At 33.7% G+C, this 24,891-nt stretch overlaps 1 protein-coding gene across 14 annotated transcripts in view; it reads left to right on the top strand.

Moving 5' to 3' along the window:
- Positions 1-24,891, top strand: part of LOC145271243 (ATP-binding cassette sub-family C member 8-like) — a 528,909-nt gene that overhangs the window by 298,832 nt on the left and 205,186 nt on the right. For all 14 annotated transcript variants that reach the window (XM_080126810.1, XM_080126808.1, XM_080126809.1 and 11 more), the window contains one exon: positions 18,252-18,292. In XM_080126810.1, coding sequence (XP_079982936.1) covers positions 18,252-18,292 — 41 coding nt within the window. The remainder of the gene's footprint in view (positions 1-18,251; positions 18,293-24,891) is intronic.

The following is a 24,891-nucleotide window of genomic DNA, read 5'->3' as shown; positions in this document are numbered from 1 at the left end:
TGTCAATTCATACATACCTACAAACATTTTACGAACATTCATTCCTTGTCAATTCATACATACCTACAAACATTTTACGAACATTCATTTCTTGTTAATTCATACATACCTACAAACATTTTACAAACATTCATTCCTTGTTAATTCATACATACCTACAAACATTTTACGAACATTCATTCCTTGTCAATTCATACATACCTACAAACATTTTACGAACATTAATTCCTTGTCAATTCATACATACCTACAAACATTTTACAAACATTCATTCCTTGTTAATTCATACATACCTACAAACATTTTACGAACATTCATTCCTTGTCAATTCATACATACCTACAAACATTTTATGAACATTCATTCCTTGCCAATTCATACATACCTACAAACATTTTACGAACATTCATTCCTTGTCAATTCATACATACCTACAAACATTTTACGAACATTCATTCCTTGTCAATTCATACATACCTACCAACATTTTATGAACATTCATTCCTTGTCAATATATACATACCTACAAACATTTTACGAACATTCATTCCTTGTCAATTCATACATACCTACAAACATTTTACGAACATTCATTCCTTGCCAATTCATACATACCTACAAACATTTTACGAACATTCATTCCTTGTCAATTCATACATACCTACAAACATTTTACGAACATTAATTCCTTGTAAATTCATACATACCTACAAACATTTTACGAACATTCATTCCTTGTCAATTCATGCATAAGTACAAACATTTTAGGAACATTCATTCCTTGCCAATTCATACATACCTACAAACATTTTACGAACATTCATTCCTTGTCAATTCATACATACCTACAAACATTTTACGAACATTCATTCCTTGTCAATTCATGCATACCTACAAACATTTTACGAACATTCATTCCTTGCCAATTCATACATACCTACAAACATTTTACGAACATTCATTCCTTGTCAATTCATACATACCTACAAACATTTTACGAACATTCATTCCTTGTCAATTCATACTTACCTACAAACATTTTACGAACATTCATTCCTTGTCAATTCATACATACCTACAAACATTTTACAAACATTCATTCCTTGTCAATTCATACATACCTACAAACATTTTATGAACATTCATTCCTTGCCAATTCATACATACCTACAAACATTTTACGAACATTCCTTCCTTGTCAATTCATACATACTTACAAACATTTTACGAACATTCATTCCTTGCCAATTCATACATACCTACAAACATTTTACGAACATTCATTCCTTGTCAATTCATACATACCTACAAACATTTTACGAACATTCATTCCTTGTCAATTCATGCATACCTACAAACATTTTACGAACATTCCTTCCTTGTCAATTCATGCATACCTACAAACATTTTACGAACATTCATTCCTTGCCAATTCATGCATACCTACAAACATTTTACGAACATTCCTTCCTTGTCAATTCATGCATACCTACAAACATTTTACGAACATTCCTTCCTTGTCAATTCATACATACCTACAAACGTTTTACGAACATTCATTCCTTGTCAATTCATACATACCTACAAACGTTTTACGAACATTCCTTCCTTGTCAATTCATGCATACCTACAAACATTTTACGAACATTCCTTCCTTGTCAATTCATACATACCTACAAACATTTTACGAACATTCATTCCTTGTCAATTCATACATACCTACAAACGTTTTACGAACATTCATTCCTTGTCAATTCATACATACCTACAAACATTTTACGAACATTCATTCCTTGTCAATTCATGCATACCTACAAACATTTTACGAACATTCCTTCCTTGTCAATTCATACATACCTACAAACATTTTACGAACATTCCTTCCTTGTCAATTCATGCATACCTACAAACATTTTACGAACATTCATTCCTTGTCAATTCATACATAACCACAAACATTTTACGAACATTCATTCCTTGTCAATTCATACATACCTACAAACATTTTACGAACATTCATTCCTTGTCAATTCATACATACCTACAAACATTTTATGAACATTCATTCCTTGTCAATTCATACATACCTACAAACATTTTACGAACATTCATTCCTTGTCAATTCATACATACCTACAAACAGTTTACGAACATTCATTCCTTGTCAATTCATGCATACCTACAAACATTTTACGAACATTCATTCCTTGTCAATTCATACATACCTACAAACATTTTACGAACATTCATTCCTTGTCAATTCATACATACCTACAAACATTTTACGAACATTCATTCCTTGTCAATTCATACATACCTACAAACATTTTACGAACATTCATTCCTTGTCAATTCATACATACCTACAAACATTTTACGAACATTCATTCATTGTCAATTCATACATACCTACAAACAGTTTATGAACATTCATTCCTTGTCAATTCATACATACGTACAAACATTTTACGAACATTCATGCCTTGTCAATTCATACATACCTACAAACATTTTACGAACATTCATTCCTTGACAATTCATACATACCTACAAACATTTTACGAACATTCATTCCTTGCCAATTCATACATACCTACAAACATTTTACGAACATTCATTCCTTGTCAATTCATACATACCTACAAACATTTTACAAACATTCATTCCTTGTTAATTCATACATACCTACAAACATTTTACGAACATTCATTCCTTGTCAATTCATGCATACCTACAAACATTTTACGAACATTCATTCCTTGTCAATTCATGCATACCTACAAACATTTTACGAACATTCATTCCTTGTCAATTCATGCATACCTACAAACATTTTACGAACATTCATTCCTTGCAAATTCATTCATACCTACAAACATTTTACGAACATTCATTCCTTGTCAATTCATACATACCTACAAACATTTTACGAATATTCATTCCTTGTCAATTCATACATACCTACAAACATTTTACGAACATTCATTCCTTGTTAATTCATACATACCTACAAACATTTTACAAACATTCATTCCTTGTTAATTCATACATACCTACAAACATTTTACGAACATTCATTCCTTGTCAATTCATACATACCTACAAACATTTTACGAACATTAATTCCTTGTCAATTCATACATACCTACAAACATTTTACAAACATTCATTCCTTGTTAATTCATACATACCTACAAACATTTTACGAACATTCATTCCTTGTCAATTCATACATACCTACAAACATTTTATGAACATTCATTCCTTGCCAATTCATACATACCTACAAACATTTTACGAACATTCATTCCTTGTCAATTCATACATACCTACAAACATTTTACGAACATTCATTCCTTGTCAATTCATACATACCTACAAACATTTTACGAACATTCATTCCTTGTCAATTCATACATACCTACAAACATTTTACGAACATTCATTCCTTGTCAATTCATACATACCTACAAACATTTTACGAACATTCATTCCTTGCCAATTCATACATACCTACAAACATTTTACGAACATTCATTCCTTGTCAATTCATACATACCTACAAACATTTTACGAACCTTCATTCCTTGTCAATTCATGCATACCTACAAACATTTTACGAACATTCCTTCCTTGTCAATTCATACATACCTACAAACATTTTACGAACATTCCTTCCTTGTCAATTCATACATACCTACAAACATTTTACGAACATTCATTCCTTGTCAATTCATACATACCTACAAACATTTTACGAACATTCATTCCTTGTCAATTCATACATACCTACAAACATTTTACGAACATTCATTCCTTGTCAATTCATGCATACCTACAAACATTTTACGAACATTCCTTCCTTGTCAATTCATACATACCTACAAACAGTTTACGAACATTCCTTCCTTGTCAATTCATGCATACCTACAAACATTTTACGAACATTCATTCCTTGTCAATTCATACATAACCACAAACATTTTACGAACATTCATTCCTTGTCAATTCATACATACCTACAAACATTTTACGAACATTCATTCCTTGTCAATTCATACATACCTACAAACATTTTATGAACATTCATTCCTTGTCAATTCATACATACCTACAAACATTTTACGAACATTCATTCCTTGTCAATTCATACATACCTACAAACAGTTTACGAACATTCATTCCTTGTCAATTCATGCATACCTACAAACATTTTACGAACATTCATTCCTTGTCAATTCATTCATACCTACAAACATTTTACGAACATTCATTCCTTGTCAATTCATACATACCTACAAACATTTTACGAACATTCATTCCTTGTCAATTCATACATACCTACAAACATTTTACGAACATTCATTCCTTGTCAATTCATACATACCTACAAACATTTTACGAACATTCATTCATTGTCAATTCATACATACCTACAAACAGTTTATGAACATTCATTCCTTGTCAATTCATACATACGTACAAACATTTTACGAACATTCATGCCTTGTCAATTCATACATACCTACAAACATTTTACGAACATTCATTCCTTGCCAATTCATACATACCTACAAACATTTTACGAACATTCATTCCTTGTCAATTCATACATACCTACAAACATTTTACAAACATTCATTCCTTGTTAATTCATACATACCTACAAACATTTTACGAACATTCATTCCTTGTCAATTCATGCATACCTACAAACATTTTACGAACATTCATTCCTTGTCAATTCATGCATACCTACAAACATTTTACGAACATTCATTCCTTGTCAATTCATGCATACCTACAAACATTTTACGAACATTCATTCCTTGCCAATTCATTCATACCTACAAACATTTTACGAACATTCATTCCTTGTCAATTCATACATACCTACAAACATTTTACGAATATTCATTCCTTGTCAATTCATACATACCTACAAACATTTTACGAACATTCATTCCTTGTTAATTCATACATACCTACAAACATTTTACAAACATTCATTCCTTGTTAATTCATACATACCTACAAACATTTTACGAACATTCATTCCTTGTCAATTCATACATACCTACAAACATTTTACGAACATTAATTCCTTGTCAATTCATACATACCTACAAACATTTTACAAACATTCATTCCTTGTTAATTCATACATACCTACAAACATTTTACGAACATTCATTCCTTGTCAATTCATACATACCTACAAACATTTTATGAACATTCATTCCTTGCCAATTCATACATACCTACAAACATTTTACGAACATTCATTCCTTGTCAATTCATACATACCTACAAACATTTTACGAACATTCATTCCTTGTCAATTCATACATACCTACAAACATTTTACGAACATTCATTCCTTGTCAATTCATACATACCTACAAACATTTTACGAACATTCATTCCTTGTCAATTCATACATACCTACAAACATTTTACGAACATTCATTCCTTGCCAATTCATACATACCTACAAACATTTTACGAACATTCATTCCTTGTCAATTCATACATACCTACAAACATTTTACGAACATTCATTCCTTGTCAATTCATGCATACCTACAAACATTTTACGAACATTCCTTCCTTGTCAATTCATACATACCTACAAACATTTTACGAACATTCCTTCCTTGTCAATTCATACATACCTACAAACGTTTTACGAACATTCATTCCTTGTCAATTCATACATACCTACAAACATTTTACGAACATTCCTTCCTTGTCAATTCATGCATACCTACAAACATTTTACGAACATTAATTCCTTGTCAATTCATACATAACCACAAACATTTTACGAACATTCATTCCTTGTCAATTCATACATACCTACAAACATTTTACGAACATTCATTCCTTGTCAATTCATACATACCTACAAACATTTTATGAACATTCATTCCTTGTCAATTCATACATACCTACAAACATTTTACGAACATTCATTCCTTGTCAATTCATACATACCTACAAACAGTTTATGAACATTCATTCCTTGTCAATTCATACATACGTACAAACATTTTACGAACATTCATGCCTTGTCAATTCATACATACCTACAAACATTTTACGAACATTCATTCCTTGTCAATTCATACATACCTACAAACATTTTACGAACATTCATTCCTTGCCAATTCATACATACCTACAAACATTTTACGAACATTCATTCCTTGTCAATTCATACATACCTACAAACATTTTACAAACATTCATTCCTTGTTAATTCATACATACCTACAAACATTTTACGAACATTCATTCCTTGTCAATTCATGCATACCTACAAACATTTTACGAACATTCATTCCTTGTCAATTCATGCATACCTACAAACATTTTACGAACATTCATTCCTTGTCAATTCATGCATACCTACAAACATTTTACGAACATTCATTCCTTGCCAATTCATTCATACCTACAAACATTTTACGAACATTCATTCCTTGTCAATTCATACATACCTACAAACATTTTACGAACATTCATTCCTTGTCAATTCATACATACCTACAAACATTTTACGAACATTCATTCCTTGTTAATTCATACATACCTACAAACATTTTACAAACATTCATTCCTTGTTAATTCATACATACCTACAAACATTTTACGAACATTCATTCCTTGTCAATTCATACATACCTACAAACATTTTACGAACATTAATTCCTTGTCAATTCATACATACCTACAAACATTTTACAAACATTCATTCCTTGTTAATTCATACATACCTACAAACATTTTACGAACATTCATTCCTTGTCAATTCATACATACCTACAAACATTTTATGAACATTCATTCCTTGCCAATTCATACATACCTACAAACATTTTACGAACATTCATTCCTTGTCAATTCATACATACCTACAAACATTTTACGAACATTCATTCCTTGTCAATTCATACATACCTACAAACATTTTATGAACATTCATTCCTTGTCAATTCATACATACCTACAAACATTTTACGAACATTCATTCCTTGTCAATTCATACATACCTACAAACATTTTACGAACATTCATTCCTTGCCAATTCATACATACCTACAAACATTTTACGAACATTCATTCCTTGTCAATTCATACATACCTACAAACATTTTACGAACATTAATTCCTTGTAAATTCATACATACCTACAAACATTTTACGAACATTCATTCCTTGTCAATTCATGCATAAGTACAAACATTTTAGGAACATTCATTCCTTGCCAATTCATACATACCTACAAACATTTTACGAACATTCATTCCTTGTCAATTCATACATACCTACAAACATTTTACGAACATTCATTCCTTGTCAATTCATGCATACCTACAAACATTTTACGAACATTCATTCCTTGCCAATTCATACATACCTACAAACATTTTACGAACATTCATTCCTTGTCAATTCATACATACCTACAAACATTTTACGAACATTCATTCCTTGTCAATTCATGCATACCTACAAACATTTTACGAACATTCATTCCTTGCCAATTCATACATACCTACAAACATTTTACGAACATTCATTCCTTGTCAATTCATACATACCTACAAACATTTTACGAACATTCATTCCTTGTCAATTCATACTTACCTACAAACATTTTACGAACATTCATTCCTTGTCAATTCATACATACCTACAAACATTTTACAAACATTCATTCCTTGTCAATTCATACATACCTACAAACATTTTACGAACATTCATTCCTTGCCAATTCATACATACCTACAAACATTTTACGAACATTCCTTCCTTGTCAATTCATACATACTTACAAACATTTTACGAACATTCATTCCTTGCCAATTCATACATACCTACAAACATTTTACGAACATTCATTCCTTGTCAATTCATACATACCTACAAACATTTTACGAACATTCATTCCTTGTCAATTCATGCATACCTACAAACATTTTACGAACATTCCTTCCTTGTCAATTCATGCATACCTACAAACATTTTACGAACATTCATTCCTTGCCAATTCATGCATACCTACAAACATTTTACGAACATTCCTTCCTTGTCAATTCATGCATACCTACAAACATTTTACGAACATTCCTTCCTTGTCAATTCATACATACCTACAAACGTTTTACGAACATTCATTCCTTGTCAATTCATACATACCTACAAACGTTTTACGAACATTCCTTCCTTGTCAATTCATGCATACCTACAAACATTTTACGAACATTCCTTCCTTGTCAATTCATACATACCTACAAACATTTTACGAACATTCATTCCTTGTCAATTCATACATACCTACAAACGTTTTACGAACATTCATTCCTTGTCAATTCATACATACCTACAAACATTTTACGAACATTCATTCCTTGTCAATTCATGCATACCTACAAACATTTTACGAACATTCCTTCCTTGTCAATTCATACATACCTACAAACATTTTACGAACATTCCTTCCTTGTCAATTCATACATACCTACAAACGTTTTACGAACATTCATTCCTTGTCAATTCATACATACCTACAAACATTTTACGAACATTCCTTCCTTGTCAATTCATGCATACCTACAAACATTTTACGAACATTCATTCCTTGTCAATTCATACATAACCACAAACATTTTACGAACATTCATTCCTTGTCAATTCATACATACCTACAAACATTTTACGAACATTCATTCCTTGTCAATTCATACATACCTACAAACAGTTTATGAACATTCATTCCTTGTCAATTCATACATACCTACAAACATTTTACGAACATTCATTCCTTGTCAATTCATACATACCTACAAACAGTTTACGAACATTCATTCCTTGTCAATTCATGCATACCTACAAACATCTTACGAACATTCATTCCTTGTCAATTCATACATACGTACAAACATTTTACGAACATTCATTCCTTGTCAATTCATACATACCTACAAACATTTTACGAACATTCATTCCTTGTCAATTCATACATACCTACAAACATTTTACGAACATTCATTCCTTGTCAATTCATACATACCTACAAACATTTTACGAACATTCATTCATTGTCAATTCATACATACCTACAAACAGTTTATGAACATTCATTCCTTGTCAATTCATACATACGTACAAACATTTTACGAACATTCATGCCTTGTCAATTCATACATACCTACAAACATTTTACGAACATTCATTCCTTGTCAATTCATACATACCTACAAACATTTTACGAACATTCATTCCTTGTCAATTTATACATACCTACAAACATTTTACGAACATTCATTCCTTGTCAATTCATACATACCTACAAACAGTTTACGAACATTCATTCCTTGTCAATTCATACATACCTACAAACATTTTACGAACATTCATTCCTTGTCAATTGTTAAATCACATTCCATGCTACGAACACTTTGCCTCTCCTAATACAAATTGTTGGTCGTAAATAAAATCGGTTCTCAACCTTCAATATTCGTCTGTCTTTAATTACATGGAGTCAGAATCTACACACTTCCAACGTTGTTCATTTCATGTATTCTTGGTTCTGGCCTCAATGGCATCCTTTCACGCCCCTAAACCTTTTTATAAAAACCGAAGCCATAGCTTCCATAACTGGATGGACGGACAGTAGGTATGTATGAATTGACAAGGAATGAATGTTCGTAAAATGTTTGTAGGTATGTATGAATTGACAAGGAATGAATGTTCGTAAAATGTATAGTTAAACGGGGAAAACAGGCTCTCTCTTTCTTCTAGATTACCTTATTTATTTATTTATTTTTTTATTGCTGCAAGTGGACTTTAATTAAACAGAAGTATTTATTTTTTTGCTAAAAGTGCATAAAATAAATAAATTAACAAATTTATTTATTTTTCTAAAAGTTTACTTTAATTAAACGGAAGTATTTATTTATTTTGTTGTATTCGTTTTCTAACAAAAGGGGGAAAGACAATCGAAAATTAATGCTTGTTTTCAGGCATTTATTTTATAGAAAACAAAAAACAGTTGCAAAGAAACAATTACAACGTGGAACGATAAAATTGTCACCCTAAAGAAAACAGCTTTATTTTAAAACTTTTATTAAAAAAACCAATTCAAGTAACTTGATTATGTAGCAGAGCTGACATCTATTCAATGTAGCCGTCTTCAGCCTCAATCACCGCTTGGATACGGGTCTGGAACTGGGGGTATGTTTTTTCCACAAGTGCCGGCAGGAGCTCGGCGAATACTCGGCGGATGGCGGTGATCAGGCTGGCTTTGGTGTTGTGGGAGGTCATGTTGGTGATGTTCTCGATGTATGACCAAACGAAGTAGTCCAGAGGGGAAGGAGGGAGGGGCAAGAGAAGGATATAAAGTCGTAGCACCCCTTCTGAAGCCAAGCCTGGGTTTCTTTGGACTTTTGGGCCATTGCCAATTCCTGCTGCCACACCCAAGGTTTACCAGCAGCCACCTGATTGCACCAGGGGATCGCCATGCTCTTCAGTACATCCAAGTACACTTTGGTGTTGACTTTCAAGCCGACTTCAAAGATATGAGGTGGCATGATGTGGCCCTCACTTGAAACGACACCAAAGACCATAACCGTGGTCAGAAACATTGTTCTTATCACCCTGGGCATGTCCCTGTTATTCATGGCAATCCAGCGATGCATTTTGAGGGTGCTGGCTATAGTCTTCTTCTCATGACTTTGTAGAGAGCATGAGCTGTACAGCGGCGCATCTCCGATCGCATTCGTTTAACATTGTGTCACTTCCAGACATGATAGAAGGCTCCTATTGCTCTTGATGGTCTGCAAAAAAAAGCCCCCCCCCCCAAAAAAAATCGCTTTTCATCAATCGAAAATGCTAGACTTTGGAATTCCCTTCCAGGTTCCTGCTTCCTCGACTGTACTGACATGCAGAAGTTTAAGTGTGATGCAAACAGATAGCTCGCTGGCCAACTCTCTACATAGTATTTCTGAAAATCTAATCCAAAATAGTAGCCCCTTATGGCTTAGTGGCACTGTACGTTGTTTGGAGTGAAAAAACAGTAAAAAAAAAAAAAATGATTTGATGCAACTGTGATACTATAAAGTGGACCTGAGGTGCACCCGAGTCATTAAGTGCTGAAAGGGGGGGCAATAGACAAAGGAATAGGAAGTGTCTTACGATAAACAAAGATGGGAAGTAGCAAACAATGAATCGGTAGGTATTTTTAGATTGAGCCTTTAGGATTTGACAATGACAATAGAAACCTACAGAACAGATAAAACGGGGAAGGGCAGCTTCCGGTAGCTGGGATGGAGGGACTTAAACTACAGATGCAGAGAAGACAGTTGACATCGAGCTGTCGGTAGCGACAAGGGCTGGACAGTTTTAGAGCTGACTGCGAAACAGAGATAGAAACAAATTATGACTGACAGACGAATGTAACATCACACAACCGTCAAAAATATGTGAAACATTCGTGTCTCTTTTTTGTTTTACATGGAGTTCACCACTTATCAAGGCCCAATGGCCACTCGGGGATAAGGGTTATTGTGTGTACAGTAATCAAAGGGATACTGTAGCAATAGTATTGGAGAATTGATAAAGTGTCATTACTAAAGGAGGCGGTTCATCAGGAATTTGTTTGTGTTGGACTTGAAGACATCCAGGTTGAAGTCGGGAGGGAAACAGGCAAGCGGAACAGAGTTCCACAGGTGTGCAGTTCTAAGAAAGAAGCTTTGTTCATGGAATCTACGTTTTGATTTAGGCACAGATAAGGAGTGGGGAAAATTATTGACGGTGGTTTCAGCTAGTCGGGTGTTTTTTTTTAAAAGATTGGCGAGGGGGGACCAGAGAATGGAGCTCAGACGAGCACTTGCCATGGAAATAACGATAGAACAAAGACAGGTTTGCTACGTCTCTTCTGTGGGAAAGAGTTTGCAGGGTAGAGAAAAGGGCACCCCCACCAAGCCACGAAGTCTATTTTGTACTCTGTCAAGGCAGGATAGGCTGTTTTTTGCAGCTCCCGCCCAGCTGTGGCAGCAGTATTCCATCTTTGGACGTACTTGGCTCTTATAAAGATAGAGAACTGCATCAGCAGTGAGATATCTTCTGGAGCGGTAGAAGGATCCCACCATTTTCCCAGCGACCTTGGCCACAGATTTGATGTATGTGTTCTATTTAAGATCAGGAGTAAAGGTCAAACCCAGAAGCTTATCAAAACATCTCTGATCTCTGGTCCCCCCTCGCCAATCTTTCACGAAAAACACCCGTCTAGCTGAATCCACTGTGAAAAATTTCACCCACTCTATATCTGTGCCTAAATCAAAACGCGGATTCCATGAACAAAGCTTCTTTCTTAGAACTGCACGCCTGTGGAACTCTGTTCCGTCTGCTTGCTTCCCACCAGACTTCAACTTGGATGTCTTCAAGTCCAACGTTAACAAATTCCTAATGAACCACCCCCTTAAGTGAACACTTCATCAAATCTCCACACTAACGTAATATACGTGCAATAACCCTTATCCCTGAGTGGCTTCCGGGCCTTGATAAGTGGTGATCACTGTGTAAAAAAAACAAAAAAAAATAAAAACATGGGGCCTCCCCTAGACGAGAGCCATCCATTTCAATTGATGCCAGATTGGGATCAGAGCGTTTATGATGTAGAGATAGGAGGTTGGTCTTAGATGCATTAAAGGTAACCAGCCACCTCTTTCCCCACTGTGCTGTGTTTTACTCTATTCTTTGACTTTGTGGACCCATGTGTGTTCCCATGAAGATCGGCCATAAGAAGAATAGTGAACGAAAAATACACCCCACACGACGTTGGGGGTTGGCGATCCGTCGGGGGGTCACACAGCTGTGTCACACAAGTCTTCAAGTAAGGATCCGAGCATTGCTGGTGAAAAGAGAGAAGCTTGATTTTTCCTCCATTGTGCCATACGCTCCAAATCTGAAGAGAGAAAGATCCTGATCATCGAAGCTGTTCAATGTGTTGCCGTAAATGGTTTTGCCATTTGCATAGATGTCAACGAATACCATACTGAAGTAGCTCTCACTGTAGGCGGGTTGAACTGACTTGCTCCAACAGAAGAAGTTTCATGGGAATCACAAGCAGTCTTCAGTCTATATCTCCATATCAAGGAAGATGACGGTGCAGGAAGATGACAGTTTCCTTCTAAATACAGCAGCTGGTATTTCTAAATGGTCACACATCTAGTATTGACCAGGCTTAACGTTGCTTTACTGTGGTGATCTAAGTTATCTCCCTTGCATTTAGATATAAGAGTTTTATTCCTTGGTGATAGGTTTTTAGAGTGATCTCCCTTGCTTTTATAGTCCTAATCAGTTGTTCGTCTCTCACGTTAAAGCTACCTTGTATTGAGATATGAGTTCAGCACTTCTACACTATATTGGGACGAAAGAAAAGGAAAAAACAAAGGAAAGAAAAAAGGAAGAAAGAAAAAGAAAAGAAAGAAAAATAAGAAAAAAAAACAGAAAAAAGAATGCTTTGAGATAAGGAAGGACTAATAATATTATTCTAGGTACGTGCAAAATGAATGCCGATGCTCAAAATGTATAAACATTTTGACCGTACCCTTTACTTTAAAAAATCACAACAAAAAAAAATCAGGAAATTAACAAATTTTAATAAAATTTTCAGTATTTATCAAATAATGATCGCGAAATATAATGAACCAATTATTTTTATTTAAATCTTAGTGGAAATGTATTATTTTGTTTAAACAAAAAATACGTTTACTGAAGTTATGGTTTTCTGAAGTAAAAAAAAAAAAAAAAATTAAAGAATTTATTTTTGCTTTTTTATAAAAATAAAGCATCGTAAAATATAACGATAAAAAAATACTTTTACTAAAGTTATGGTTTTCTGTTGAGATTACTTTATAAATATTAACTCTTCAATATTTATAATATATTTTGGTTTTACCATCTTGGATTATTTTTGGTAAACTTGACTGTAATTCTTATTTCATTATACATATTCACATAAAGTTATGACCAGTAAATAGGACTCGATCAAAGTCGGCCTGAACTGCTAGTAATATATATTATAGATTTTTTTTATCAAGAAGCGCCACCTGTTGACAGTTTAGTGAAATATGTTTTATAAAACTATTTCGCATTTGTGCAAGAGAACTACTTTTTTGGTTTTCAGTTTGAAGAGTGCACAGCAGAGGCAAACATACAATTTCAGGATCAACTAAAAAAATCTCAACAAATATAAACAACAATAAATGCGTGTTTTTATTTATTATCGGAATAGGAGAAGACAAATAGGCACTTGTGCACTAGGTGTGTCAGAAATTTCGTGAAAAATAGTGAATAATTCCACCCCATCTTTCCAAGCTTATAACTCCTCGAAAAATGTAATTCAAGCCCCAATTTTTTTTTTTCACAATTAAAGGAGCAAGGACCAAGGTTTCATTAACAAAAAAACAAACAACGTGTTTTTTTTTTTTTTTTTTTTTTTTTTTTTTTTTTTTTTTTAAAGAAGGTTTTAAACTTCGGACTTTATAGGTAAATTTCTAAAAAACACTACTTTTTTTGTTTTAAATTTGAATATATAATTTATTGACCTTTTCTCTTCAATTTGTGATATATAAGACTTTGGTGAGTAAATTAATTGCTTACTTTTTAATAGACATTTCAAAATGGGAGGCGTGAATTATTCGACCCCATGTCTTTCCAAGCTTATAACTACTCGAAAAATGTAATTCAACCCCTAATTTTTTTTCAATTAAAGGAGCAAGGACCAAGGTTTCATTAAAAAAAAAAACAAACAACGTGTTTTTTTTTTTTTTTTTTTTTTAAAGGTTTTAAACTTCGGACTTTATAGGTAAATTTCTAAAAAACACTACTTTTTTGATTTAAATTTGAATATATTATTTATTGACCTTTTCTCTTCAATTTGTGATATATAAGACTTTGGTGAGTAAATTAATTGCTTACTTTTTAATAGACATTTCAAAATGGGAGGCGTGAATTATTAGCTTATAACTACTCGAAAAATGTAATTCAAGCCCTATTTTTTTTTTTCAATTAAAGAAGCAAGGACGAAGGTTTCATTAACAAAAAAAAAAAAAAAGAAAAAACAAACAACGTGGTTTAAAAAAAAAAGAAGGTTTTAAACTTCGAACTTTACAGGTAAATTTCTAAAAAACACTACTTTTTTATTTATTTGAATATATTATTTATTGACCTTTTTTCTTCAATTTGTGATATATAACACTTTGGTGAGTAAATTAATTATTTACTTTTTAATAGACACTTGAAAATGGGGGGGGGCGTGAATTAAAAAAAAAAACGTTTGTCTAAAATATTATATTGAGTTTGTTGGAAAGAGCATAAAATTTCACATTGACCCTGAAAATATCGTAAAAATAGAATCAATAGAAAAACTTTGGTTGCTAAATGCACTTATTGATCCGCGCTATTTTTAAAAAATAGTATTTTCAAGTTTAATTAAATTTTTATGATGTCTGTTCTTATTAAATTGTGAAGTTAAAGTACAGAATAGCTATAAAACACCCTCCCCTCCCAATGTTAAGAATGACTTTCGAAATAACGTTATTATTTCAGCCAGGATCAATAAGTGCACTAGTACCAAATTTTGATAGATTTTTAAAGTTTAAAAATTGAAAAATATTAAGTTCGTAAAATTCATTACTGTTAAAAAAAAATGTTAAAAAAATTTCTATTACTTTTAAAACAACTTTACTAGTTTATTTTGGAAGTATAATCCATAAAGAAAATAAACAACCCATTTTTAAAAGAGAAATTACGAGTTTTTTTATATTTTATTCGCAGTTTCGTGTTAGAGGTGTCAAAAATTCCTACAAAAATTCTGATAAACCTACTTGTGCACTACTGTAAACGAAGCACTTTTTTGGCGCTTCTACAGAATTGGGACGAGATTTTATAGTCGATACATGGAGTTTTCAGATTAAAAAAACAAAACAATGGTTTCTACTGACTTTTTTTTTTATCAATTCTAATAATTTACAATGGTAGCTTTCAAATTATCCAGTCGGAATTACCTGAATATTAATGAACTATTAAAAAAAAATAAAACAACTGTAATCGTGTTAGCAGGTGAAAAATTGTCGCCATCTTATTTAAATCGAAACGGAAAATTACCTCCCTTTTGAACTTTCCTGTCTTACGATTGTTTTCATCAAATTCTATTTTTTATTTTATAAATTTTAATAAATAATTTTGTACCGTATCGATTTTTGTAATTATTGGAAATAATCATCTTAAAAATTCGAGGAATGCGTTGTTTTCGTGTTAAATTCAGTTTTACGGTTTCCGAAATTTCGTCCCAATAGAGTAGAAGCGCCGATAATTCTATTCCTTGGTGATAGGTTTATGGAGTGATCTCCCTTGCTTTTGATAGGTTTTTCAGAGTGATCTCCCTTGCTAGTAAGCTATTTGTCTTTCAGTAAATTCTCATAGGATAAAAGTGGTTGTCTATAAGCAGCAGACACACATCCATGAAGTCCAACCCTTTTTCCCCCTGTGTTAGCAACGTGGTATGGTCAGAGCTACCCAGCTAACACTGCTCTGCGGAAAACTTTAGAGGGATTTATTATTTTCTCATATTTATTAAAGCTCCGTCCGTTCGTTCGAAGCAGCAAAGAACATGAGTCATTGAGCTTCTTTTTTTTTTTTAACATAGGAATCAGTGAATCACCACTTATCAAGGCCCGGAAGCCAGTTGAGGATAAGTTATTGTGTGTACTGCAGTCAATGGGATAATATTGTAGTAATCGTTAGTATTGGAAATTTGATAAATTGGATTACTTAAGAAGATGGGTCATCAAGAATTTGTTTACATTGGACTTGAATTTGTTTACATTGGAATTGTAGTCGGCTGGAAAGCAGGAAAACGAAACAGAGTTCCACAGTCGTGCAGTTCTAAGAAAGAAGCTTTGTTCATGGAATCTACGTTTAGGTTTAGGCATAGATAAAGAGTGTCTGAAATTATTGACAGTGGTTTCAGCTAGACAAGTGTTTTTTCGTGAAAGGGAGGACTATAGATTGGAGCTCAGACGAGCACTTGTCTTGGAAATAACAATAACACTCGCAACCTCTCTTCTGTGGGACAGAGATTGCAGGGAAGAAAAAAGGACATCTCCTACGAGGCTACGAAGTCTATTTTGAACTCTATCAAGGCAGAATAAGTCCTTTCTAGCAGCTCCTGCCAAGATGTGGCAACAGTATTCCATCCTTGGACATACCTGGCTCTTATGTAGACAGAGAATAGCATCAGCAGTTAGATATCTAATGGAGCAGTAGAAGGGTCGCACCATTTTCCCAGTGAATAATAAATTGACACTTTTTAAAAAAAATTATTTTGAATCCATTATTACAACTAGTAGGAAAAAAAAAGCAAGATGGCTGCTCCCATGGTCACAAGCGAACAACTGCCACAAATATAGAGAGACATCACTATTAACTGAGCATTTTCTGATTTACCTGTCAGGAAGACTAACAGCTATTTCAAAGAGGACTACAGGCAAACCATAAGAATCAAAGAATTGTCACGAGCCTCTCCTACTGTATCATTATATCCATGGTAGAAACTCGACTGAGCTCTAATCCTTGGTTCCCCCACCTGCAACACATATACAGCAAGAACTCGTCTAGTTACAACCACAGCAAAGAATTTTCCTAACTCTCTCTGTTTACCAGGAATCAAGTGGAACTTCCATGAACAAAGTTTCTTTCTTCAAGTCTCATGTAAATAAATACTTGTTGGGCCGTCCGCTCATGTACGCGTGTGTGCATGTTTAATGGAATCCATTCGTTGTGAAACGGCACAGTGCGTAAGGTTACAAATGTTAAAGATAGACTGTATATGCGTTTAAAAAGATGCGTGAGAGCATACATGATGAAATCGACTCATTGTGGAAAACATTCACAGCAAGAACTCGTCTAGCTACCACCTCAGCAAAGAACTTTCCTGACTCTGTCTGTTTATCAGAAATCAAACGAAATCTTCGATGAGCAAAGTTCCTTTCCTTGAAAATCCCACTTTTGGGACAAGATACCATGAGTCTGCTTCCCAATTGACTACCGCATGATCATCTTCAAGTCTAATGTAAACAAATGAGCATGTAAAGCAAGCATGTAAATGACCGTTGATACAGCATACTAACACTTTTTTTTTTTTTTTTTTTTTTTTTTTTTTTTTTTTTTTTTTACAGAATTTCTCGTCACTGCTGCCCCCATTGCCAGTACATCCCTGGTGAGTTTAAAATGACACCATTTTTTTTTTTTTTTTTTTCTGGAAAACCATTTTTGTTGTTTTTTTTTTATATTGTATAGGGGACCAGAGGAAACTGAAATATTTGTAGGGGGTGCTCAGTTCCTAATGCAACATTCTAGTAAATTGATCACCCATTTTTGAACCACTTGATGTTTTTAGACTAAATTTCACGAATTTAACCTTTTTTTTGTTTTGTTTTTGTTTTGTTTTTAGCAGTTTGGCCCCTTTTTTTTTTTTTAAATCAACAAGGGTTTTATCACTTAATGAGAAACCTCTCCCTGGACTTTAGCCATCTAACTCTGTCCTGAGCTATTCGCTGCCATGTGGGACCCATGTGCTGTATCAGGTCGTCTCTCCATCGTTATTGGTCTTCCCTTTAGCCTCTTATGTTCACAAGGTATCAATTCTGTTGTCCTGCTGGACCATCTGTTGCCATGTTGTCTGGCTACGTGCCCTGCCCATCTGTGTTTGGATGTTTAGATGGCAGTATTGATGTTACAAACTCTTGTTTGTTGGCGGATCCAGATGTTTGTCTTTCTGTCTTGTAGAGTGATGTCTAACATTATCCTCTCCAACTTGCTTTGTGCTACTGCCAAGATTTCACTTTGGCGAGTTGTCAGGGCCCATATTTCACTACCGTAGATCATCACAGGTAGTACATATTCATTCAAGATCTTCCTTTTGATTGACGGCTTCTCATGATATTCTCCATTTTCCTAAAAGCTGCCCATCCCTATGCTATCCTTCTCTCCATTTTCTTTCCCAAGTAGATGTAGCTTTCAACTTCAATAGTCTTTCCATCAACAAGTATTGCCGACTTGGCAGCATGTGGGTTTAAAGAAAGAAATAGCAATATCAAATCAAATTATTAAGTTAGCTCCATGCCCAAGGAACCTATATCTAAAATTTCAATTGTTTAGATGCAAAATTGTCGGAGGAGTTTGGTAGAGTTCTCAAAGGTCAAATCGTTGAACTTTGACCAAATTTGTGGCCGAAAACCGATTACACAGATTTCCCCAAATCTCAACACCCTGTACATCAAATTTCGAGTGTGTAGACTGAAAATTGACAGTTATTGTGTAGGGAAATGTATACGCACACACACACACGTTCACTTTTATATATATATAATAGATAATAGATATGAAAAAGAGAGAGAGGTTGTTTATATATATATATATATATATATATATAGATATATATATATCCGGGTGATTTAATTGTTATGTTCTTTTATTTCTTGTCAGAAATAATTTTACCAAGAATTCTTCATAAGTTTTGGTTTTGATTTCGACTATAGCCGATGGCATTTAAATCATCGATTTTTTTTTATAAATAATTTTATCAAGAATTCTTCATAAGTTTTGGTTTCAGTTTCGATCATGGCTGAAGGAACTTAAGTTATACATATATACATATATTTTTTTCATTAGTTTTTATTTCGGTTTCGATTCAAGCTAATACACCCAAGTCATATGGATATAATTTTTTTTTTTTTGAAATCGCAACTTTATAATATATGAAAAATCTATTATGATATATACGAAATATGCAAGAATTAAAATATCATTTGAACATACTTTACGACCGGGCTTTACCGGGCGTTCGTGCTAGCTTAGATAAATACTTTTGCAGTTTTAACAAAAGAGCTACAATAATATCAGAACGTCTCCATTTACGCTGAACATCTACAGAATGCTAACATCAATATATTACATGTGAATGAGTCCCCTGTGGAATTATCTCAGGCCCCGCTAGTGATTTTTAAAAAAAATTTGATCTCTGTGGTCTCTAAAAAATAACTCAGACAATTTTTGATGTAAACATTTTAAATTTTACATAAAAGGTATTCAAAAACAGGGCAAGCTTTTTCATTGTTCTTTTTTTTTTTTTTTTCTTTTTTTTTTTGCTGAAATTTGGCTCCCAAAGGGGTCAGAGTTCAAAAGATTGGACTTTTGCAGTTTATAGCAAACTATTAAGCCAATTTTTGGTCTAAACATTTGAAATTTTACATAAAGGGTATTCAGACATGCAGCAAGCTTTTTAATCAGTTTTTGGGGAAAAAATTTTGCTGCCAAGAGGTCAAAGTTGAAAGAGTTAACCTTTGCAGATTCTATCAAACTCCTCCGCCAGTTTTGGGTCTAAACACTTGAAATTTTAGATGTAGGTTACTTAGATATAGGTCAGATGTTTTAATTTAAACTGAGCCCAAAACAATAAATGTTAAGGGTCAAGATTAGGGTCAAAGTAAAAAAAGAATTTGACCTCTGCAGTCTCTATCAACTTTTCTCTATGGTAGTTAAGGAAGTCTATTATATCGAAAGGCATTACGGTATATATTCACACATATATATATATATATATATATATATATATATATATATATATGGCGATTAAGCTACACTGAATATGCCGCGTTTCATCCACTCTAGGACTCCTCAGGCTTATGCGCGAATTCTGTGGTCGTTTGTCGTTTTTATATGCGCATCTTCTATTGAGATTTTAATAAATTACTAACTAGCTCTACCTACGTATTGAGCACTTTTGAAGTAAATACTTAAAGTTTACGCATAAATTTATACTTTTGTATATTAATTTTATGTGAGTAAATTAAGTAGTTATAAATAAATATATATATATATATTTGTGTGTGTGTGTGTGTGTGTGTATATATATGTGTATATATATATATATATATATACATACAAATCCATATACAGTTATTAACAGTACGAGCAAAGCCGGGTGAAACTGCTAGTAACAAACAGATGTTATCATACATACATACATATATACAAACATACATACATACATACACATACATGCATACATATATACATGATGATTGCAACGTCTTATCAGACGAGTGTCACTCCCTCAGACATTTAAAATCCATGAGCCCAAATGCCTGAGGGAGTATCTATACACAGATGATGTTACAGAGTCTTAGCTTTGTACGACAGCTAAGTCTCTCTCTCGGTTCAAAATGTTGAGATCCTGCAACAAGCAAGAGCAAGATAGCCAGCAACAAGTTAAACTGCAGACCAGCTTAATGCGGGTACTGGTCTTCCGCTTAATGGTTTTTTAAATCAGAGATTTGCTTCTCCTAGAAAGGTTGCCTTCACCACGGCTTACGGGAGCCCTCTCCACCCCAATACACATATACACACACACAAATATACATGGTGCTAGTTGGCCGTTGACCCAGAAAAAGAATTCATTCGCCCTTTGGCAGGTCTTGTTTTTAATCCTTCAGGGAGACTAGCCGCCCTCCTCACCAAACAAGTCTGGTGGGGGAACCAGTTTAGTCGCCGGTGACCCGACCATGAGGCAGGTAGTACTGGGTTACATGGTACCAGTAGCACATGACATGACCTGACACAATATATATATACATACAGACATACATACATATATATATATACATGATGATTGCAACGTCTTGTCAGACGAGTGCCACTCCCTCAGTCACTGAAAGTCCATGAGCCTGATGATAACCTTTTTTTTATTTTAGTCCTGCCAGCGAATTCACACGCTTAAGCAGACATGACATTGAAGACGGTCCTTGGCATACATACATACATATATATACATATACACAGATACATACACATACATATCCATAAACATACACACATGCACAATACATATAACACATACATACAAACATATACATACACACATATACATACACACATATACATATATATGCATGCACATATATACTATCATATAAAATACATATACACATATACATACATATTCACATACATATACGTACACATGTATGCACATATACATACATACACATAAAGTTACCTACACATACATATATATATGCACCTATGCGCATACATATATATGCATATATACATATACGTATGCATACACACAAATATATATACGTATATACAAACACACATAAACATGTATACACAATAAATAAATAAAAATATATACACACATACATATATACATACATATACAAATAGGTATACATACACATACATACACTAGTACATATATTAACATACATACATACATACATACACACAAACATATGCATATATAGAATGATGGGAGATCAATTATTACATGCTTCCAGCATTTCAGGGCTACACACATGACACTTTTTCCATCGCCACGGACAATTTTTATAGACAAATGCCTGAGGGAGTATCTATACAAAGATGATGTTACAGAGTTTTAGCTTTGTACGACAGCTAAGTCTCTCTCTCGGTTCAAATTGTTGAGATCCAGCAACAAGCAAAAGCAAGATAGCCAGCAACAAGTTAAACTGCAGACCAGCTTAATGTGGGTACTGCTCTCCCGCTTTATTTTTTTTTTTTTTAAATCAGAGATTTGCTTCACCTAGAGGGGTTGCCTTAACCGGGCTTTTGGGAGTCCGCTCCACCCTACACACATAGGGAAATAAAGATATACACGTACACATACAAGCATGCATACAAACAGATGCACGCAAACATACATACGCAAGAACAAACACACATGACAACATGCACATACACTCAAACATTCATACATACATGCATGTACATACATACGCACACACACGTAGACATACACGTACATGTAGAATATATATGAAGGAGCATTTATGACGACGATGATGATGGTTGTTACGAATAGGTGAATTCAACATGAATAAAAGAGTAAAACAATCCCAAATACACAGAACATAGAATAGAGAGACGTTCACTTCGCCGGTTGTACAGTTTTTTCTGTACATACATACATGCATACATATATACATATATACATACATGCATGCATATATACATATATACATACATGCATACATACATACATACATGCATACATACATATATACATGCATACATACATATATACATGCATACATACATACATACATGCATACATACATACATACATACATACATGCATGCATACATACATATATACATACATACATACATGCATACATACATATATACATACATACATGCCTACATACATATATACATATATACATACATGCATGCATATATACATATATACATACATGCATACATACATACATACATATATACATGCATACATACATATATACATGCATACATACATATATACATGCATACATACATATATACATGCATACATACATATATACATGCATACATACATATATACATGCATACATACATATATACATGCATACATACATACATACATATATACATACATACATATATACATGCATACATGCATACATACATATATACATGCATACATGCATACATACATATATACATGCATACATACATACATACATATATACATACATACATACATGATGGCAGCAACTTGTTCTCGAGCATATATACATATATACATACATGCATACATACATACATACATACATATATACATGCATACATACATATATACATGCATACATACATACATACATATATACATACATACATGCATACATACATATATACATGCATACATACATACATGCATACATACATATATACATGCATACATACATACATGCATACATACATATATACATGCATACATACATACATACATGCATACATGCATACATACATGCATACATACATATATACATGCATACATACATACATATATACATATATACATACATACATATATACATACATACATACATGCATGCATGCATACATGCATACATATATATATACATACATATATATATACATACGTACATATATACATGCATACATACATATATACATGCATACATATATACATGCATACATGCATACATACGTACAAACAAACATACATACATACATACATGATGGCAGCAACTTGTTCTCGAGTATTTCCATTACTGGCTCAAATGACACAAACATGAGCGTAACTAGCAGCATGTGACGGACGGTCACTTCTATGAACCTTCTATAGTCCTGCACATCCAATGATGATCGGGTCCAAGCTGTGGTGCCCTGAACACCTACCAGGCCAGACCATGGAAGTTCTAGAGCCTTTATTGCCATTCAAGCCCATATTTGCATCAGTCTTCATTGAGTGTCCATTTGCCGTTTCAGGCTACAGCCAGCCGTTTTGTTATCGAGATACACACTGATTGCAAAGTGTGTATTCCATTACATATCAAGTAATTTTATATAGTGGGGAAAGACTTTGCACTGAGACAATCCCACACACTAAACAACTGCAACATTGAACCAAAAATAGAACAAGTCAACATCATTGGATGCAGCAGTCGCCGCAGGATTTATATTAGGATTTTCCTTCTCCTAGAGAGGTTTCCTTCACCACGGTTTACAGGAGCCCTCTCCACCCACCATACCATTTGATCAATGACTGGGACTTAGGTTGCTGGGCACCAGAGCATACTTCACACGCCGGTGGGTCATGTATGCCGCAGCTGACAGAGCCTAAGCTCCTCTGGAGGTTTCTGTCAGGGTTACCTCACCCTTAGACTTTGGTTAAAGAACCTTGGCCCACAAAGCAGTGGAGGTCCAGTTATACGGCGCAGGACACTCGCCGCTCATCAGAGCTCCGTTTGCGTGGCAGTGGTC

This window comes from Euprymna scolopes, chromosome 46 (assembly GCF_053919585.1).
Source record: "Euprymna scolopes isolate OS-2025 chromosome 46, ASM5391958v1, whole genome shotgun sequence".
NCBI classification, from domain to species: domain Eukaryota; kingdom Metazoa; phylum Mollusca; class Cephalopoda; order Sepiida; family Sepiolidae; genus Euprymna; species Euprymna scolopes.
The sequence above is the reverse complement of the archived record's forward strand: the minus strand, read 5'-3'. Positions and strand labels throughout refer to the sequence as shown.